Here is a 19,592-nt window from a genome sequence, read left to right on the forward strand (position 1 = left end):
TCCTGAAATTGCAGGAGTCCAGGGCGCCACCTTGTGGTAGAGATTTGCCTACCACAATGGCTGCCACTTATGCAGCTATTAATAACATCAACACAAGAGGGAGTTGAGAATTGAAAGATTTATTAATTAAAAACAGCAAGCAGAAAGGGCTTCCCATCATGGTATAAATAACTAGGATCCTAGAAGGAAAAAATAAAAACGGGAGTCTCCTATGGAAATACAGTGTGACTTAGTAGTTGTCCTCCTTGTACTCAGGTAGAAGTGGTTCCAGCCAGTCCACACAGACCCAGGAACTATCCTTAATCTATGGTCACATTCAGATTGTAGTCATAATTATAATAATCCTTCAATCTAACCGTCTTTTAATATTCCAGCTGTGCATATTTAATAAGCACAAGTAGCAGAATCACAAACTTGTACTTTGTTCTGAAGCATGGGTATTTGTCCTAGGCAGTGTTCAAGATGCATGCATGTGTTCCATTCCTGTAATACTACATACTAACTGTACACCTAAACATCCCTCTATGTAGGATTTCAGAGTTAGCATAGAAATTCATTTTATCAAAACCTGCAGTCTCGATTTAGAACACAGCTTCAATATTATGGGCCCAGTATTTGTTTGCGCCACCATTATGAGTGAAAACTGATGTTGTGATTGCTACTTTTACGTAAACACTGGTAAGAATAGGGGGAAAAAAAGAATGAACACTGATTAAATAGAAGTAAAACTTAATAAAAAGAATCTAATTTTCCACTAAATGCAGACAATCACCCATCAGTGTTTTCTCATCCACAGACGTAAAAACAAAACAGTTGAGGTCATATGAAAAACTAGTACTACTTTAAAAAAGACAATTAGAGGAAGCTAATACTGGTACCGTCCTCTCTTTCCTCCATGCCCACTGTGTCCTCCATAATCTCCATGTCTGCTGTGTCCTCCTTGATTCCACCCACCTCCTTTCCAACCACCTCCTCCTCCTCCCCCCCATCCTCCACCACCTCGTCCTCCTTGTCCCCAGCCTCCTCCACCACGTCCTCCCCCGCCACCACCACGTCCTCCCCGGCCACCACCTCCACCATCTTGTCTTTTCTGCCAGGGAGGCATCTCAGGAGGTGGAGCTTCAATCTCCGAGGGACGTCCTCCTCGATCTGGTACTCTTCCCATCAGGATCTGCAGAGACAGGACAAACAGAACATCTATGAAGAAAACAACCAAATCGATCCAGTTATTCTCGGTGAGGAAAAATTTGCTGTACTTTGTTGACAGCACAAGCAGTCTTCTCCCTGCTGGAGCCACTGCTGGTCTTCACCACATTGCAGAGATCTTCTCTGGCAGCCAGCAGTGCTGCCATGTCCACAGAGGACTGAGGCCTCAAAGAGTGTCTCTTAGGCTGGTAGGCTCGTGCCATGCTGTCCACCTTCACCTAAAACACACAAATATTTGAATACTTCTATGTTTGGTTCATAATCCAAAAACATTCTGGCATCATTGTATCAGAGTTATAAGTTTTTCAGTCTTAATACCTACATTTTCTTGGGTTTAGCAAGAGCAAGCAGACAATAGTTCCAAGAGTGACTGTAAACATACCTTGGCTCTATCTGACCATCCAAAAGACTGAACTGTGACATCAAGCCGTTTGATCAGCATCCTGCGGCGACACTCGTACTCCGACGATAGAGTTGCATTGATGCTTTGTAATTTTTCCTGCAGAGACAAGCATGAAAAAGAAAGCTATAACAATAGAACTTAACCACAGATTTTATATTATATATATATATATATATATATATATATATATATATATATATATATATATATATATATATATATATACACACACTGTACAGCATAGCTGTGACATTCAGGTGGTCATATACATACCCACTGTTCACTACTGAGTGATTTCTTCAGCACTGGGTTCCCAACAGAGGCACTGGGGAGAGTTTTAAGTAACTTTTCAACCTATTAAAAAAAAAAAAGGCATATGCATTTCTTCATGTTAATCTGGATCAACTGATATGAGCTTAATTAAAACAGCAGAATTCTCTCACAATGAGTCAACAGTACATGTTGAAATGAAAAGAGATCCAAATATTAGGATATGGCAGATGATGTGGGCACAGGGAATACTCATTTTTCGCTAGCAAATGAAGGTTGCCAGGAGGTTGTCCACTGGTCTCTAGGCCTGTGACTGAGACCCTAATGGATCCATCTGTATTAGTACCTACTTTAGGTATCAAAGAGAAACTATTGAGTGACATAAAAGTATAGTAATTACTCTAGATGTTGGAGCATCAGACAAAAAATAAAAATCCATGTTTTAAAAAAAAAAAAACCTACAGTGAAATACTGTCTTTATTAAGCCAATATACAACCTAGGAAATGTCATTGCCGATTTCCTCTCAACTTGCTATCTCAGATATTGAGAACTAATGGAGTAATGCAGGGAGAAAATGAATAAACTGTAAAAGGGTTACAAGAAGCTAAAGGACCACATTACACATTACTGCCTTGTGTTGAAGTAGGAGCAGTTGTTTCTTTTTAGTTTCTTTTTGTTTGTTTTGGAATTACTGTACAGGAGTTGAGTGCACTGCCACTTTGTGATATACCTTTCTGACCAAAATGTGTTCAAATCATGTACAGTTACACTACAGTCTTGCTAGCATCACGTAATTGACAATTAATAATAATAATAATAATAATAATAAAAAGCTATGTATGGTTTTATCCTTTATTATCATCCTTTCAGGGCCAAATCCAGCCTCGTGTGTGTGTGCTTTCCCTGAATTGCAGTTCAAAACAGCCTCACCTTATTTTGAACCTGAGAGAAAACTCCTGCTGTCTCCTGTCCCTGTGGCTCCGGTAGTTTCAGTGTCTCACAGACTGCAGTGAGCTCCTGATTCACTGGATTCTGGTCTTGTTTATCAGAGACTTGCCTGCTTCTCACAATCTGAGCCGCCTGAAGTTCGGAGCTTAAAAACACTGAAAAACAAAAATCTAATTTTCTTCCTGACTGCAGAGTTTACACTACAGGTGACTAGTTTAAGCAGAATGAGTACATACAGACAAACTTGAGATGATCTTTTGTGTTTTGCCCAGTGCCTTTGAGAATCCCTGAAACTTCGTAGGGACAATGCAGCTCCTTCAGCAGACCACTCATCTCCAGCTGGAGGCTGTCCATATCCTCTGGGGGGAGGGAAGAGCAAACAAAACAGATGTGAGCACACAGTTTTGACGGGTCAGATTCAGGTGAGAGTGAATGCTGCCCACCTGGACCTGAGGTGATGCTCTCTTCCAGGTCACACAGCGGCTTTAACCTGGCTGACAGCCACCTGCAGAGGTCCACATACTCGGGCGACAGCAGGCCGCCCTCTGCGGCTCTGAGCAGCGTCTTCTCCTCCAGCAGAGGGCCGTCATAGCTGCGGACCAGCACACAGAGCCAAGAGTGAAAAACATCCCGGTGTTAGACGGATTTGTTGGATCAAACAGTTGCTTTATTTTGAGTGAAAACGGGCACTGAAAACACGCTGCATGATGTGGAAGCTAAACAGTTATGCTAACAGCGACTCCCTTACCCAAGCTGCTCTAGCGAGTCCAAAATGTCACACTCCATGGGTGAAGCCGCGGCCTGTTTCACGCGTGTTTATCTACTTAAATCATGACAAAATGTGCAGCTTTAGTACCCATTCATTTCTTTAACGCTTTAACGCTCCTCCACTGCGGTCCGACTGAGACAACGAGCCGGAATGAAACGTGCTAATTTCCGCAACTTCAGTTCCGCTCCAAGACATCAATACAAGGAGCTCAATTTTCGCTCAAAATTACACACACACACACGCACACGCACACACACACACACACACACGTATAAATAAGCAAGGCGTATTTATTTCCAAAAGTAGAAGTATACAATAGCAAAGTAAGAACTATGAAGGGCTCCTCGTTGCATTGATAAGGAAAAAAGATGCAAATTCTTCTACTAGTTAAGGACCCTGTTGTTTACATTGCACACCATTAAATGCAACAGTGATAATAATCAGCTAATATCATACATACCCACAGGCCATTTAGTTAGGTACACCTGTTTAACTGCTTGTTAATGCAAATATCTAATCAGCCATTCACATGGCAGCAATTCAGTGCATTTAGGCTTGTAGACATTGGTCCAGACCATCAAACCAAGCAACAGAATGGAGGAGAAATGGAGGAGCTCTACAGGGACTTCAGCACACAGCCATCTCTAGTCTTTACAGTGCTCCAAGCTGATAGGAAGGGAACAGTAACTCAAAGAACCACTAATTATGACCAAGGCATGCAGACGAGCATCTCTAAATGCACAATACATCAAACCTTGAAGCAGATGGACTACAGCAGCAGAAGAGCACACTGGGTGCCACTCATGTCAGATAAGAACAGGAAACTGAGGCTACAATGTGCTCGCCAAAATTGGACAATAGAAGTTGGAAAAACATCGCCTGGTCTGATCAATCTCAATTTCTGCTGCAGCATTTGGAAAGTAAGGTCAGAATTTGGTGTAAACACCATGAAAGCGTGGATCCATCCAGCCTTGTATCAACAGTTCAGGCTGCTGGTGGTGTAATGGTGTGGGGAATATTTTCTTGGCACACTTTGGGCCCCTTCATGCCAGGTGAGCATTGTTTAAACTCCTTACCCTATCTGAGTATTGCTGCTGACCATACCTTATGATGGCTGCTACCAGCAGGATAAAATAATGTCTAACTGGTTTCATGAACATGACAGCGAGTTCACTGTACTCAAATGGCCACCACGGTCTCCAGATCTCAATCCAACAGAGCACCGTTGGGATGTTATGAAACAGGAGATCACACATCACATCATTGATGTGCAGTCGACAAATCTGCAGCAACTGTGGGATGTTATTTTGTGAATATGAACCAAAATCTCTGAGGAATGTTGCCAAATCACGTCAAACTGGTTTCTTGAAAATGACATCGAGTTCAAGGGAAGGCGGCAACCTAGTGGAGCCATTGTAATGCTTTGGGGAAGGTTCTGCTGGGAAACTTTATGTCCTGGCTTTCATGTGAGTGCTACCCCCTACCTAATGTTCCAGACCACAACCAACCACTTACGGCAACTGTATTTCCTGATAGAGGCAGCCTTGTTCTTCAGGATAATGCTGAGTCTGTAAGCCTTTTTTCTATAATCTGAAAAAAAATGTTAATTATACTTCTGCCTATCTAAGCAAGGATGCTTGTATATTATTTATTTATTTTTTTTTCTAATCTTAGCTAGTTCTAAAGATAAAAAAATTTTTTTAAAAAAGTGTCATGCCACATTTTTAAAGCACTGATGGATAGATTGAGGGGGTGGGGGGCTGAGACCCAACCCCACAACTTACAGCACCTAAAGGATGTGCTGCTGAAGTCTTGGTTCTCCGTCCTCACAGAACCTCTTCAGAGGTCTTGTGCAGTCCACACTTTGAAGTGTCTGAGCTGTTTCGACAGCACGAGTGTAGCCTATGCAGAATTGGATGCTTTTAATATCGTGATGCGTTGAATGTATCAGACTGGCTTCTCTATGCAACATTTTATATGTGGGTCCGATCAAGAATCAATCAAGCATAGGAAACAAAAGATTAAAACTCACCATTTTATTATGATAATGTTATTTGATATGTCAAATTACAAGTGTATGATGTAACATAAAAACAGTTACAAACATATGTATGCATATTTACATTATATTTATGAAAAGTAACAAGCTACATCTGTATAAAGAAAATACAACTATGACATGAGTTATTGGTACTATAAATTTTACAACAGATACTTGGTATTCTTGAACCATGGTAATACCTAGACGTGTAGAAACCAATAAAACCAGAACAAGAGATGTTAAGATGGAAACTAGGATGGACGTGAGGCACTTTTTTGAGGTTGTCAGGATGTGAAAGCAGATGGCACTAAAAGGAAACAAAAAAAAAAAAAAAAAGAAAAGAGATGCACACAAAAAGAAATGTGCACAAAAGAGAGAGTGAAAGAACGAAAAGTAAGAAAACAGGCAGTGTTTACAGAATAGTTAATAGTACCATTTATACTGCAAGTTTCAAAACACAAATGTCTTCCACTATTTAGAACTAATCACATAAATGTTACATCGAGCGCTGTAAGATGGAAAAAAAGCTTACATATAGTATCATCAGTGCACCAAAGCATCGGAGAATTGAAACATAACCACTCAACTGCTGTAAAAAGTAACTGTTTTAAAACAATACACTGAAGAGAAACAGGTTTATATAGCTTTTTTTTTTCTTTCTTAATCTACACAATGTCAAGAATGTACACTTGTATGCATTCCCAAAGATATGCACAGTTTCCAAGATTGAAAGAGGATAAAAGACTAGCAGCAAAGTGGTTAAAACTGAAGTCTTATATAATGCAGGTCAAAAAAATATATATATATTAAAGCGGACAGACACATGTTGCATATATAATACAGTACATGACAGGAAGTTGCACTGTGCTGGTTAATGCAGAATGAGAAGTGTTATTTCAGCATTCTCTACACTTTGTATAAATGCACGTCCTACATTTTGCTTCTCAGCCAGCAAGTTTTAATCAGGTTCATCAAACCTTGGTTCAGCTTGCAATTATGCAGGGCAATCAGATTACTATGGGAGAATAAGACAACCAACCAAACATTTGGTTACACACACCAACCCCGCAGGCACGCACACCGCCAACCTACCAGGAATCTCACACACACACACACACATACATACAAACGCACAGCTGTGGGCACATATAGTAACACTTGCGCACCCACACACACACATGCACAAGTGTCCCACTTCATCACACAGAGCAATCAAACGTTTCAAAACTGACCGTTGTCGTTATATGCTGTTGGAGAATTAGGGTTTAACAGTCGTTCATAGCTGATTTTCTCTGTCAACACAATAAAATTAGTGATTGTATCTAGCAGCTTTATATTATATATATATATATATATATATATATATATATATATATCAAAATTTAAAAACAAGTGGACTGCCACTACTGTACCATGTTAGCACTATCCTTCCTTCTACCTTACAAAACTAGAGAGAAACTCTATTAGAAGCTCAATAGTCATTTCCATCACAAACGCCCTCTACTTTTCAATGTGAAATAATACTAAAAGGTGACCTATGTACAAATGCTGTCATTTGAAGCTACAGTATATGCTGACAGCAACGATAAATACAGCTCTAGCTTTAAAATTTCAAAGACGAAAAAAGCTGGGATTATTATCAGTACTTAAATATAGTGTTACGTATTTACAGGTGTTTGGAGTTTGGTACCAGGGTTTGGTCATCTACCTATATAGCATTAAAATGTCCTGTCCCATCACTGACTCAGTCCGCAGAGAGGTCAATGCGTTTCCCACATTCAAAGGTTTGCATAGAAAGTAAAGGGAGCATTGGTTAGGGAGGAATTTGGAAGATAAATGGTTCTCTTGTACTCCAAAGTTAGATGTAGTTTCTTTTCTTTGTTGTTTTTTTTAAACTCGGAGTGACAGGAGGTGGGAAAACATGCATATCTGATAGTAACAGCATTTGGATGTCGTACCAAATTTGCCATTAAAACTTGAGGTGGATTACACTTTGCAGTTAGGGAGCATGTCAGTTATTTGGAGAGGGGGTGGGGGGGGATTGTCTTTCTTGCCAAGAGTTAGACCAGAAGGTTATCATCATATCTATTTGTTAAATATGGAGCTTAATTCAGGTAACTAAGACTGGAAACAGAGGGAAACATAATCCACCTCCACAGCTTACTAATTTACAGGTTATAGCTTGTTTAATCCAGTGTAGAAATGACAAGTTGCAGGCTTACACGGGGTGATGCACATGACCATTTTTTGTGGCCAAGCGTCAAGACTTCTGGGAGTCTCTGCTGCAGATGCCGCCCCTGCTGGGGACAACACCAGGAAGCCACAATAACAGTCTCACAGATATCACTCTGTAATTATCCTTTGTTTTTTTTGTCAATATACTGATCTTGCCTACCGGCAAATAAGGTGACATTTACCAGTGCAAGTGACCGATGTTTCTGTTGCGTCACATTAATTTTGGCTATAGCCCTGTACACATATAAAGCAATCCGCTTGTCACCTCTCGCTTTGTAGATGACAGCTGCTTGCAGACATTTCAGGCACTGGTTGCATAGGAAACCCTATTTCCTGCCCTATCATTTGTCAGTCAGTGGTATCCCTTTGCTATCCCATTGACAGTTGCTTCAAATGCTCGCCTCTAGCCACTTCACATCACTGTTATTCCGTCTGTCATCACTACAAGACACCGAATTTCATTGACATTCCATAATCTCTGGTCTCCACGTGGCTGCTAGTCTCTTTTTTTTTTTTTTTTTTTTTTTGTGCATAAACCCCTTAAATGTTCAAAGATGGTGTGATGAAGAGGTGAAAGACTTTAACAGTCATTTATTAAGGATGAAGAGTTCTTTGTTTCCCTGGAACAAAGATGAGAATAAATAACAAAAACAAATTAAACAGAGAAAAACATGCTGGCACTGGCTAAATTATTTTATACATCCGTGCATCCATATTTTCTTAACTCCTTCTTGTATACGCTTTTTGAATAACTGAAAAAAATAAAAATAAAAAAGGAGAAACAAGATTTTAATTAATGCAATTTCTGGTGAGCTGCTTCATCCTGCTTTCAGTCTTAACAGAACAAGTGTCGCTCTTCTTAATCTAACTTGGCAAGAAAGCAAATGAGTGCGTTTCATTTCTTTGTTTACTCTGAAGCCAGCACTTCCAAAAAAACAGAATGGTGGTCAGTACTGTGATGAGTCAAAGCCTGAATCACATAGTCACTGGTGACGTTACATAACATGAAACCACCTATGCACACAAGCATACAAAACATCTCTGGTTTTAATAGCTAAGATGCTCAGCATTCCTAAAAACAATGCATTCATTCATTCACCAGCTCATTCATGGAAGGAGTGCTCTAACTTTTGAGGAACGATGTAATACCGCATTTAAACAGAAAGATTCATGGGATCAAACAAGGAAATTTGAAAAGAGTGCTGCAACCAAAGCTTAGAGACAGTGCTTTAAAAGAGGGCTTTTTCCACCCCTAACAACCAGGATGCTAACTTAATCCAATTTATGAGCAAACTAATTCCAAAATCCGAAGGTTTCTCATTAAAAGAATAGTCTAATTTAAGTGCTTTGTCGTTTTAACCAAGGAGCACTGTAACCCCTTGACCTCACCGAAACAAAACTTGCTGGTTGAGTAACATTTCAACACTTGATTAAAAACTAATCATAAAAATGAGCAGGAAAAAAAAAAAAAAAAACCCCAACAATGAAGAAACAAAACAAAAAGGGAAAAAAACCCAGCAATTTCACTACAGCAGTAAATAACTGGACTAAAACTGAGATTCACTGAAGTAAATGAAACTGTTGTGTATTGTGGTTCAAGAGGTTCTAAAATGCAATTTTATTGTGAAAGAATAAAACTTTTTTTGGGGGGGGCATAGGTAAGTCATTACCATTTTTTCCCCTTCTAATCGTGGAATCAATCCCTTTATTTTGGAATGCAATCAAATGGTCTAAATCAGCTCAGGAAAGGAGATTAATCATTTTAACTGTTTTTTTGTTTTTTTTTTAAACGAACTGCAAAAGCTATGCTGAGGTGGACCTTCAAAATCAACCTGTTACTTTTCTTTAAAAAGAAAAAAAACATTTGATGGAAAGGAAAGAAGGAAATCAAATGGCCGTACATTCACCACAGCAACTACTCTCAAGCATTAAAATTACAATATAACACGTGGTTAATATACCACAAGAATTTCAGAGGATTACCTTTACTCAGGGGTAATATCATCAATAGTGCACTTTTCTCTGTCTAATAATTACATTGTCAGCGAATGCTTAAGCCGTGAAGGAAAGGCCACTGTTACCTAACTGCAAATTCACAAACAAGCAAAAACAGATCCCTTTTAGCATACCCAAACAGCAAGTACTTTTTCCTCAGCGCAGAATAGTTTTGATTTATTTTTTTTGCCATGAAGTCGTCACTCTCTGTACAAAAGACAATTTTTCCTTCATAAAGTTACACATAACTTGTACTAGAAGTCTGATATTTGTGGCCTGGCTTATGAGTGTGAATGTAAGAGGTGTGTGTTTGTGTGTACAGATGCGTGTAGTAACATCTCCAAGTCTATTAATCGTGACTTCTCCTCTTCCTCTTCTCCTCAGCTCAAGCTCCTGAGCTTAGCTTGGTGCTCAGAGCCCCCCCACAAAGCATATGGTTTTGTCCTCCGCTGCTGCTTGTCGGCGACAAACACAAACTGAAATCTCCAAAAGCCCTCAAAGTGGGGATCAACAACATATCACCCCGTCTGAGAGGGGAATGAAAAAAGGATGCCAGCTTATAATTTTCCGCTTTTATCCACTTCCTTTGTTAGCTAGCTTTGATGGTGTCCCAGTGTCCTGTGTCGGGTCACCCTGCGGCCTTGTGCTTGCCCCCACAACAGCGGCAGGCCTCGCCACAGTGGTGGCATGCGCGCAGAGGCAGGTAGCAGCACATACAGGGCGCAATAAATGAGAGCGCCACCAGGGCCAGCCAGCGCAGACAGAACTGCTCGTCAGAAGTGTCACATGAGCAGGGGTCTGAGAAGTCACCCTCTGAGTCAGACATGCAGTGATACAGCATGCTCTCGGCACATAGCATGCAGCTGACTTTATAGATGCACTGCTTAATTGGGTCGGGGGCATCCTGGCACTGCCCCCGCCAGTTGTCTTCGTGGTTGAACATCTCCCGACAGTAGATGCACCGCGAACGCTCGCCGTCCTCTCGCCGCCGTCGGCTCTTTTTGGACTTCATGAGGGGTGACGGCTGAGTCTTGATGGCTGTGTCCTTACCCAGCCCGAGCCCCATACCTGTTCCTATACCCATTCCAGGGCCAGAGTGGGAGTCCCCACCGGGGCCATCGGGGAAGAGGTACTCGCACTTCTTACTGTCCAGTTTGTGAAAAGCAGTGGGGAAGTCCAGGTCCTCACGGTCGGCCTCTGGTTTCCACATGACAGGGTGGCGGTAGTCCTCATAGCCACGGATGAGCACGTCTTTGCGTGGATTGATGCGGACGATCTCTTCTTCGTCCATGCGAAAACTGACACGGCGAGTCGACTTAAAGAAGAAAATTGAGAATTGAGAATTAGTTGGATTACTTAAAATGAAGAACATCAATTTAGGGTAATAACTAAGTAAAAAATTAATTTAATTCAAAGAATTACATATCGACATAAATCAGTAAGGCAGAGGCAGACCTGTGGAGGCAGGTAGCGCCGGTTGCTGGAGGGGAACTCGTCGAAGGGCTGGGCGCGAACGTAGCAGCCCCTGAATGGCTCGGTGGAGACGACATTGTTCAGAGGAGAGAAGGGCTCTTTCATTGGGGTGCAGATGGAAGGAGGCTCGTCGCACACCTTGAGGCATACAGAAACAAGTAAGTCCACAAAATAGAATGAAACTTAAAACACATTCACATTTTTTTCCCTTAGTGTGCACGTCAAAAGAACATCCATAAAAGCATCTGTACGGTTAATTTACACTCCGATGATGAAATAACAAGTTAGGATATTTAGCAACCAGTCAAAGTACCTAAATACAATTAGAAAATACCACTTTGGGCTCTGCCAGTTATCACTGTTTTTATCAAATTACTAAAAAAAGAAAATAAATGAAAACAGCCCTAAAAAAAAAAATCCAAGAAGCAAAACGATCATTCTCACATTCCACGATACTATTTCACTGTCAAAACCTCTAATGGTCGATCAATTCAGTTTTCATGACCACAACAGCTTTGACTCAGTGTGTGTAGGCTGTGTGTGTGTGTGTAGGCTGCGTGTGTGCATGTGTGTGCCACTTTAACCACCAGGGGGCAGCCTGCACCCACGCTTGTCCAAATGACTGAGCTGTGTGGATGACTCAAGGCCCTTCTGTTTAGAACTCAGAGTTCCCATCAGCCTTGCATGTGTTCCCACAAACATTTTAACTGATGCAAAAATCTACAAACACTAGCCTAAAAAGGCTTTTGACACAGCTGGGGGGGGAGGGGAGATAAACGAACCCACAAGCAGGAAAGTGAATATGAACAATTAATTCCTTCCACCTCGCGCCAAGTAATATTTAGAAGAAGAAAGCTCTCTGTTGACATCAATCGGGAAGAGACGCCTATAAATAACATCTTGTGAATGACACAGATGGCATCAAATACAGGAAAATATTTTTACACGTCTATAGAAATAATACAAAACAGAGCATCCAACAGGATACTCTTCACTATACTTCAGTACTCATGGCAACAAAATCAAAAGCAGTGGTGATTTTGTGATTCATGCATGCAGAGGTGATGAGAGTTGGGGGAGGACAGTTATTACGTTAAGAGCCTTGTGATATTTTGTGCAGCTCTATTTCAGTGCAACTATGTTCACAACTTCCAGCTCATTCAAATGTTCACTTAAAATACGTAAAAATGTGAATTGTGCACTGATCGTCCTCAAAGCACGATCAAACTTCAAATTCATGGACATGCCTGCCTATTTCTAAACACCCGTGTGATGTCTCAAAGTGACCCCACTTAACTGAAGGTTCTTTCTCTCTGCGTGTCCCAACCAAAAATACACAAACATAGATGGATGCATGCTGAGGTATCTTCGCACGAGTTCGATCCGACCATATTCAAGCCTTGTACACACTGGCTAGCTGTCCCTCTTTTCCCACACACATCCCAACCTCATCAAGGCAGGGTTAGGCCTCCTCTCTTATTCTCCCACCTTCTCTCCCTCTCTCTTTTCTGTGTGTGGAGGAGGCTGCTGGCTGTAGTTAGTCAGGGCTGTGTGTAAAGTAGCCCACGCCAGTGCTTTAACGCACAGCGGAAATCTGGTTTGCTCCCAGCTGCTGCTACAGTAATTACTGTCCTGTGGTTGCTAAGAGATGCTTCCTTTGACTTCTTTTTTTCCCCCCTCTCTTTCTCTTCTTTTTTCCCCTCTCTCTCCCTCTCTCCTCCGCTAGCTCCCCACCCCACCCCACAGACTGCTAACACATGGTGTGTGTGTGTGTGTGTGTGTGTCTGTGTGTGTGAGACTTTGTTCCTTCTCTGCCTCCAAACATACCAAGTGGTGCAACACACATCCACAGCGTCTGCAGGGGAATGTGAGGAACAGGAGACATTGGAGGGAGAGGGAAGAGAAAGAACAGAGCAGGAAAAAATGAGATTGTGTTGTATTTGTGTGCGCGTCTGAGAGAGAGAGAGCGAGAGGCCAAAGAGTCTGTTGAGGGAATGTCATAAACCAGCTCCAGCTGGAGAAATGCAGCAGAGAACTTAAAAAGCCAGATGACAGCTGTGTGTGTATGTGAGAGAAAGCGAGAAAGGAGCGAGGGGCGGAGAGGTGAAGGGGGGGGGACGAAATGGGAAACAGACTTGGGCTTCCTTTTAAAGCGCTTTCCTAAGCCCCCACCATTCAAAGGCATGCGTGGGGGCCAATCTGGAGCTGATCTGACCCTAGAGATGTGGCTGGGTGAGGGAGGAGAAGAGAGATGGGGGAGGAATGGAGGGGAGGGCGTTGTAGGTGGTGGGAGCCAGGGGCAACCTGGCTCCACATCAACATCAGGGATCCATGCACTTCCGCCCTCAAAGGCACAGGGGTTCAGGACAGGGAAGGCTGGCCCACATACTAAAACCTTACGACACACTAGCTCTCTTCAACAGAGCACAGAAACTGGAGAAGAAAATATTATGTGCATGCTTGGATATTTGAATGCAAACTTTACATGTTTTATGTCTGTATGAGCTTGTTTCTCACATGCTAAAAAAGGGCTCATAGCAGGAAAGGTGCTCATCTCTGGGTCCTGCCAGCTTGAAACAGCAGCAAAAAAAGAAATAATTTAAAAAGGCCCCGAAAGTCTTTATTCCTAAGAGTGAGATGAACACCAGGCTAGCATCCTTCCCTATTTTCATACTAACCAACTGCTGCCTGTCATGATGAGAGTTACAGCAGTCTATAAACATAGCAAATATTTTGTCTAATTCTCAGCAGAAGAAACTAATAAGCCTAAAAAATATCAGTTACTTTAAACTACACTTGTTCAAAGCTTCAAGATGTTTCAGAAGAAACTATAACACTGGTCAGACTGAGGCTGTAAAAGTCAACTGGCCAACAAAACCCATGTGTACAAAACAGATAAGAGAAAACTTCCTGCCAGTTCTAAATTAGATACGGATGTTTTCTTGTGGCATTTGAGAAAAGAAAAAGAAAAAAATCTCACATACATATTTTACTGAGTACTAGCGGAAGGACTGTAGCAGTACAGCATAATTCCTGGCAGTGGGTCATCACAGCTGAGTAGGGTGTTGTGCAACCACTTTTCTGTATGGGTGAAATATGTTGCATGTGCATTGTGCGTGTGTGTTTTATGAGTGTGTGTTTTCGAGTGAGAGGAAGAATGTGGTAAGCTTGTGAAGGGCATACATGTGGGTGCTCAGCCTCAGTGGGCAGGATGTGGGTGGAGAAGACCATCTTCAGCGCATGTACACTGAACAACGCATGCACACACACACTTACACAACACACACAAATCCTTGTAACAATGCAAGGACAGGATGAATTCCAGAAAATTTGAATACCTAACGATTTTACGAGATGTCACCATCAAGGGCCAAAAAACAAGGCTTGATGGTGACCTCCCATACTGATGAGACTCTGGTATCAGTTTTCAGTACAAGGTCAGAGATGCGGCTTCTAAAGGGGCCAACTAGTAATGAAAACTAAATGTGTGGTCACTAGGGGTGGGACAAAATATTGACATTTCAATATATCATACCACTTCCTCTTGTGATACAATCATTGATAGTACCAAATATTAGGATAATGTGCACATGTTACAAACAGATGAACTAATCTGACTTGCTACAGTTAGTATTTTATGACTCTGCGTGAAGTGAATGAAGTTACTATGCGTTTCCCACTCCTAGTGGTCATTGCGATTTCTTTTTTTCCTTTTTTGCATTTTTGACTTTTACACGCCCACACATGGCAGATGGAGAGAGGCACAGAAAGGTTGGGAGGGGGTGACACGCAGCAAAGCTTCTGTACTTTTTTGAAAGTCATCATTTGTCTACACAGACAGTGACGTGACTTCCATGATGGGGGATGAAGCCACACAGCTCAGCTACCACCTTGCTTGTGTGGTGGTATTTGCTGGTTCTCTGGCTGCAGCCTCTGGTTCGCTTCTCTTTCTCTGTAGCCCAGGTCTCTGACCGCAACATTCGGATGCCAAATCACCATGGTGACACCCTCGGTGGCTCGCTGAACACCCCCTTCTACCCCTCTCTGGCTGCACCCCCTGCCCCTCCTCCTCACCCCCCACCCCCGCCCCGCTGCCTAGCAACAGCGGTGCCATTGGATTTCCTGTATGTTCGGGCTGATTCCTTAAAGAGGAACTTTGCCACAAGAACGGGAACACCACTTTCCCTCCACCACTTTCCCTATCTAAAACAAATTACCAAGGGCATGTTGGCTTGAACTATACACCTGCTGCCTTTCTCTGCCAAAGAGAATGTGACAGTCTTAAACACACATGGTGACAGGCAACAGCTTGCCACATGCCAGAGTGTTGTTGCAATATACTGTACATGCAATCTACTGTGTAAAGGTTTAGCATAATATAATCAACGAGGTTACAGTTGGTCCCAAATCTATTCTGCAGCACGATATCAACAACTCCAAACGGTAAGCTAAAGTCATAAGTCCTGCAAGATGCAACCCTGACCTCAGCATTATGGAGCGAGAGAGGCAACTTAAACAGCCTAACTTCTCCAAGATCATTTGAACTACCTTGTTTCTTCAGCTAAGAGAGCATCAACTTTGCAAACCTTTATTTGACTTGTAAAAATTAATTCCCAAGGCAATAATATATCATCTTCAATCCTGACAAGACTGACAGCTACAGAGTTAGATTTTACCACATTTGCTGGCCAACACCCAGCTTCACCTCAGGGTCTGGCAGACACTGGTTAAACATCTGTAAAACTCCAAGAACAACTGTGAGAAAACAAAGGCAGGTGTCAGCACCTAGCTGGGACAAATCAGGCCACAACCAAATGTGTGGATCAGGTTCTAACTATGACCTGCCTTCTATTCAAGAGTGAGGGACAAAGCGGAGAGACCTTCACTCTGTTCATTCATAGAAACACATATTTCCTTTATATTAAACCTTAATGTCACTCACCAGTAGTCCATCCTCAGGATTATCGCCCTCCCCAAACGGCCGACAACCTAGAGGAGAGGGAGAACATCACAGGGAAAAAGTTAGGGAACCGAGTTGATCCTTTTATTCACTCAAATCAAGACAGGTAAACTCTACAAATACAAACCCTGTGTAAATAGCACACACACACACTTTTTTAGTGTCTTGCGTAGCTCAATTTGACTGACAAAAGCAACAAAGACTTGTTTTTGGAACTTTGCCACTAGAGGGCAAAAACTCAATGAACCCAGGCGACATGCTGCATCGGTCTCAATCTAACATTCAATAACTTCCTTCCACAGATGCACAACACCAACAAAAATATTTTTCTTTGCTTTTTCTCAAACTGTTCTGCTAAGTATGCTTGAAAGTTACCACACTGACTCTTGTCAGGCCAGAATAATCAAGACTTCTGCTTTCCTCTGCCTGTGGCCTAATGGGGAAATGAAAGCTGCTTTGTGTTAGTGGGGCACAGAAAATTAATGAAAGATGCATGCAGAGAATAATGTAACCCTGACCCTGGCTAAAGCGCCACGTGCCATTTCCGCATCCCAAACACCTCAGTTACCGAGGTGGAGAGAGACCTAATGTTTTTCATCAGAATATAACTTGTTCTGTGGATTGTGCAATCTTAGGAGCAACACTTATATTGCTAGTATTTGCACAGTTTTTCTAAACTAAATAAAGCACAATGAAAATGTTCATTTTCACAAACACCACTTTTTTAAGAGATATTAGTAGCAGTGACACTGAAATACCCAGAACGCCATTTTACTATGGCTGAGTGGGTGTGGCCAAAGTTTTGACTGGTACTGTATACTATGCCAGACATTTTGTATAACCTGTAACTTACTTTTAATAGTGCTCATCTCAACATTGTGTAGTCACCTGTTTAATGAACAGTGTATGCAGTTTAAAGTTTTTTTTTTACATTAGGCGTAGGTGTGATTGAATGAGGTGTGCCATTTTCTCAGCAAAGACTTCACTGCACAGTCCAGTGACGTCTTGAGGTTTGTATTTGATCATCAAACAATGAATGTATGCAGTATCAGATGAAAACAAGCAGAATGCCAGCCCAGCTTCTGTTATAAATGGTTAAAAACTTACTTTGTAATAAACCTACACTCTGGTTCTTGGTATTTATGTCATGTATGGCCGGTGATGTAATGAAATCCAAGAACAAAATCAAAAATAAAACATTACATAACTCAAACATGCCACCAGTTAACCACACAGTGGTGCAGGCATACGTGGCTTTAGAGACAGCAGACATGTACTTTCTCGGAACATTAACTGAAGTCAATTTGAGTTAATATTTACTTAAAGTTAGTTTAACAACAATTAAATGACATTTTAAGTTAATAATTTGATAATATTTTTACTGCTGAAGATTTTAACATCTAAAATATATAAGTCAATGTCAGAATGATGTGTTATACCTATACACTTCTGGTTACATGATCAGAATAAACAAAACACACAGCTATCATCGGTTTACAGAATCAATCAAATTAATATTGTAGTTTTAGCCGGCTTAAATTAATACACAGCTGCCTATCTGAAGAAAGCAGAGGTCAATGCATATATTAAAAAGTAAAAAAAAAAAAATGTTTAAGGCAATTTCTAGATGAGAAATTAGATGTGCAATGTTGCAGAAAACAAGGATAAAACTATCTGAATGGGGGGAAAAGGGCAAATATGTTTGTACCCGAGGGCATCAAGAGGTTCTTTTTAAACTTTGGTTCACTTAATGAGGATCACTGAGGCTTTGTTTGAAGCACTGAGGCATCAATCTTCCTGTCTGCATTCAGAGGGAGAATGCAGAAAAACACGGTAATGTGATCTCTGTCACAGAGAGGACAGAAGAATTCACTGAGCTTGTGTTAGACACAGTCTGTCCATCAGTCTGTCTGTCTGTCGCTGAGTCACATGGAGAAAGGTGTGTGTGTGTGTGTGTGTGTGTATGCATTTCTCCACTACTGAGAGAAAGAGGCCTCCTGCAGCACAACTCTGGCAGCGCTGGGCCGCAAAGCTGTCTGAGCCATGTGCCCGACGTTGCCATGGCAACAGAGGACTGCAAGACTGATACGTATGTGTGCGTGCGCGCGCACACACACACACACACACACACACACACACACACACACACAGAGGCAAAAGCATATACTCCATTCCTGGCTCTTCTCTCCCACACACACACATACACACACACACACACACACACACACACACACACACACACACACACACACATTCATGCAGCAGTCCAGCAGCAGAACGATGCAACTGGAATACAGAAGAACTGAGGAGAGGCATTACACAACACTGGCAGAATAAAGAAGATGCCAGGAGAGAGAGGAGAACAGAGGGAGGAGAGGACAGCAGGGGTGGGAGGGGGAGAGAGACAGAGAAATGCAGGGGGATGAAACCCACCATCACCTGCTGTAGCTGACATTCACAGGAAAGCGCTGAAGCATTTATTAACACACCAAAACTGTACAGCCTCTGAGTGAGAATCTGCACAATCACCCGGCCCTGCTACAAGATGTTCAGGATTGTTTGCAAAGCAGGTGAACAGGGATGGAAATGTGTTAAATCCTGACTAGCAATAATACTGCTGATACTTTGATGATTATAAAATGTCACACAGTGGCAAATGACCATAACCAGTGCCCAGCCCTCATCAAATGGCTTCTTAGGTTTGAACACCAAATCCCCCCCGAAAAGTTTTCATAAGAAAATAAGACATAAGAAAATAGCAGACATTTATATTTGAGGAACTGGGAGCAAATTGTGATTTGTTAAAAAGACTGGACCCAAACCAAGTACCCAATCATCCCAGATGACCTTTAATTTAGCCTTGTCTTAATGAAGTGTCATGTTTATAGCAGTCTGTTATTGCCTGTTCTCCATCTTCATGTGAAATCTACAGGAAAAGCAACTTGCAAAGCAAGTCCTACATGACTACCTTTTACCTAGACGGTATGGACTTGTGCCCAGGAAGTTCAAATCTCAGATAAACGGCTGTGGGCAAGAAGCGACTGATGCTCAGCAGCGATAAGACTTTACGATATGTTCTGCTGTACCTCCGCTATGCTCCCCAGGATTCCCAGGTCTAGAGAGTAAAGGAGATTACAGCTCCCCAGCCAGCCAGCCAGTTGGCCAGCCACTTGTACAACACGGGACTGGATGGCAGATTGCTGAGTTGGCAATTCTCCTACTAATTGGATGACTTTGCAACCTCTGGCACTGTACAGAAAAATAATGCTTATTGGGACCTAAAGCTGCCAG

The 19,592-nt window shown here is 41.9% G+C and overlaps 2 protein-coding genes across 2 annotated transcripts in view; both read right to left on the reverse strand.

Moving 5' to 3' along the window:
• Positions 1–103: 103 nt before the first annotated feature.
• fam98b (family with sequence similarity 98 member B) lies at positions 104–3,748 on the reverse strand. Its single transcript, XM_030718881.1, has 8 exons — positions 3,577–3,748; positions 3,272–3,420; positions 3,065–3,187; positions 2,811–2,983; positions 1,883–1,963; positions 1,589–1,705; positions 1,257–1,424; positions 104–1,171 (listed from the first exon to the last, which is right to left on the reverse strand). The coding sequence occupies exons 1-8, from the start codon at positions 3,612–3,614 to the stop codon at positions 866–868; spliced, it is 1,155 nt and encodes a 384-aa protein (XP_030574741.1). The 5' UTR covers positions 3,615–3,748; the 3' UTR covers positions 104–865.
• Positions 3,749–8,354: 4,606 nt separating this feature from the next.
• Positions 8,355–19,592, reverse strand: part of spred1 (sprouty related EVH1 domain containing 1) — a 33,522-nt gene continuing 22,284 nt past the window's right edge. Inside the window, exons 4-6 of the mRNA XM_030719471.1 lie at positions 16,284–16,330; positions 11,324–11,479; positions 8,355–11,183 (exon numbers count right to left, since the gene is read on the reverse strand). Coding sequence (XP_030575331.1) covers positions 10,497–11,183; positions 11,324–11,479; positions 16,284–16,330 — 890 coding nt within the window. The 3' untranslated portion in view covers positions 8,355–10,496. The remainder of the gene's footprint in view (positions 11,184–11,323; positions 11,480–16,283; positions 16,331–19,592) is intronic.

This window comes from Archocentrus centrarchus, chromosome 22, assembly GCF_007364275.1.
Source record: "Archocentrus centrarchus isolate MPI-CPG fArcCen1 chromosome 22, fArcCen1, whole genome shotgun sequence".
Taxonomy (NCBI): domain Eukaryota; kingdom Metazoa; phylum Chordata; class Actinopteri; order Cichliformes; family Cichlidae; genus Archocentrus; species Archocentrus centrarchus.

What these genes read in the sequence shown, in the direction of transcription:
- fam98b (XM_030718881.1), bottom strand. Translation starts at nt 3,614, where the DNA reads ATGGAGTGTGACATTTTGGACTCGCTAGAGCAGCTTGG. An exon ending in AGATCATCTCAAGTTTGTCT is followed by an intron (nt 2,984 to 3,064) that starts GTATGTACTCAT and finishes TTTGTTTTTCAG; the next exon opens with TGTTTTTAAGCTCCGAACTT. An exon ending in GATGGTCAGATAGAGCCAAG is followed by an intron (nt 1,425 to 1,588) that starts GTATGTTTACAG and finishes TGTGTGTTTTAG; the next exon opens with GTGAAGGTGGACAGCATGGC.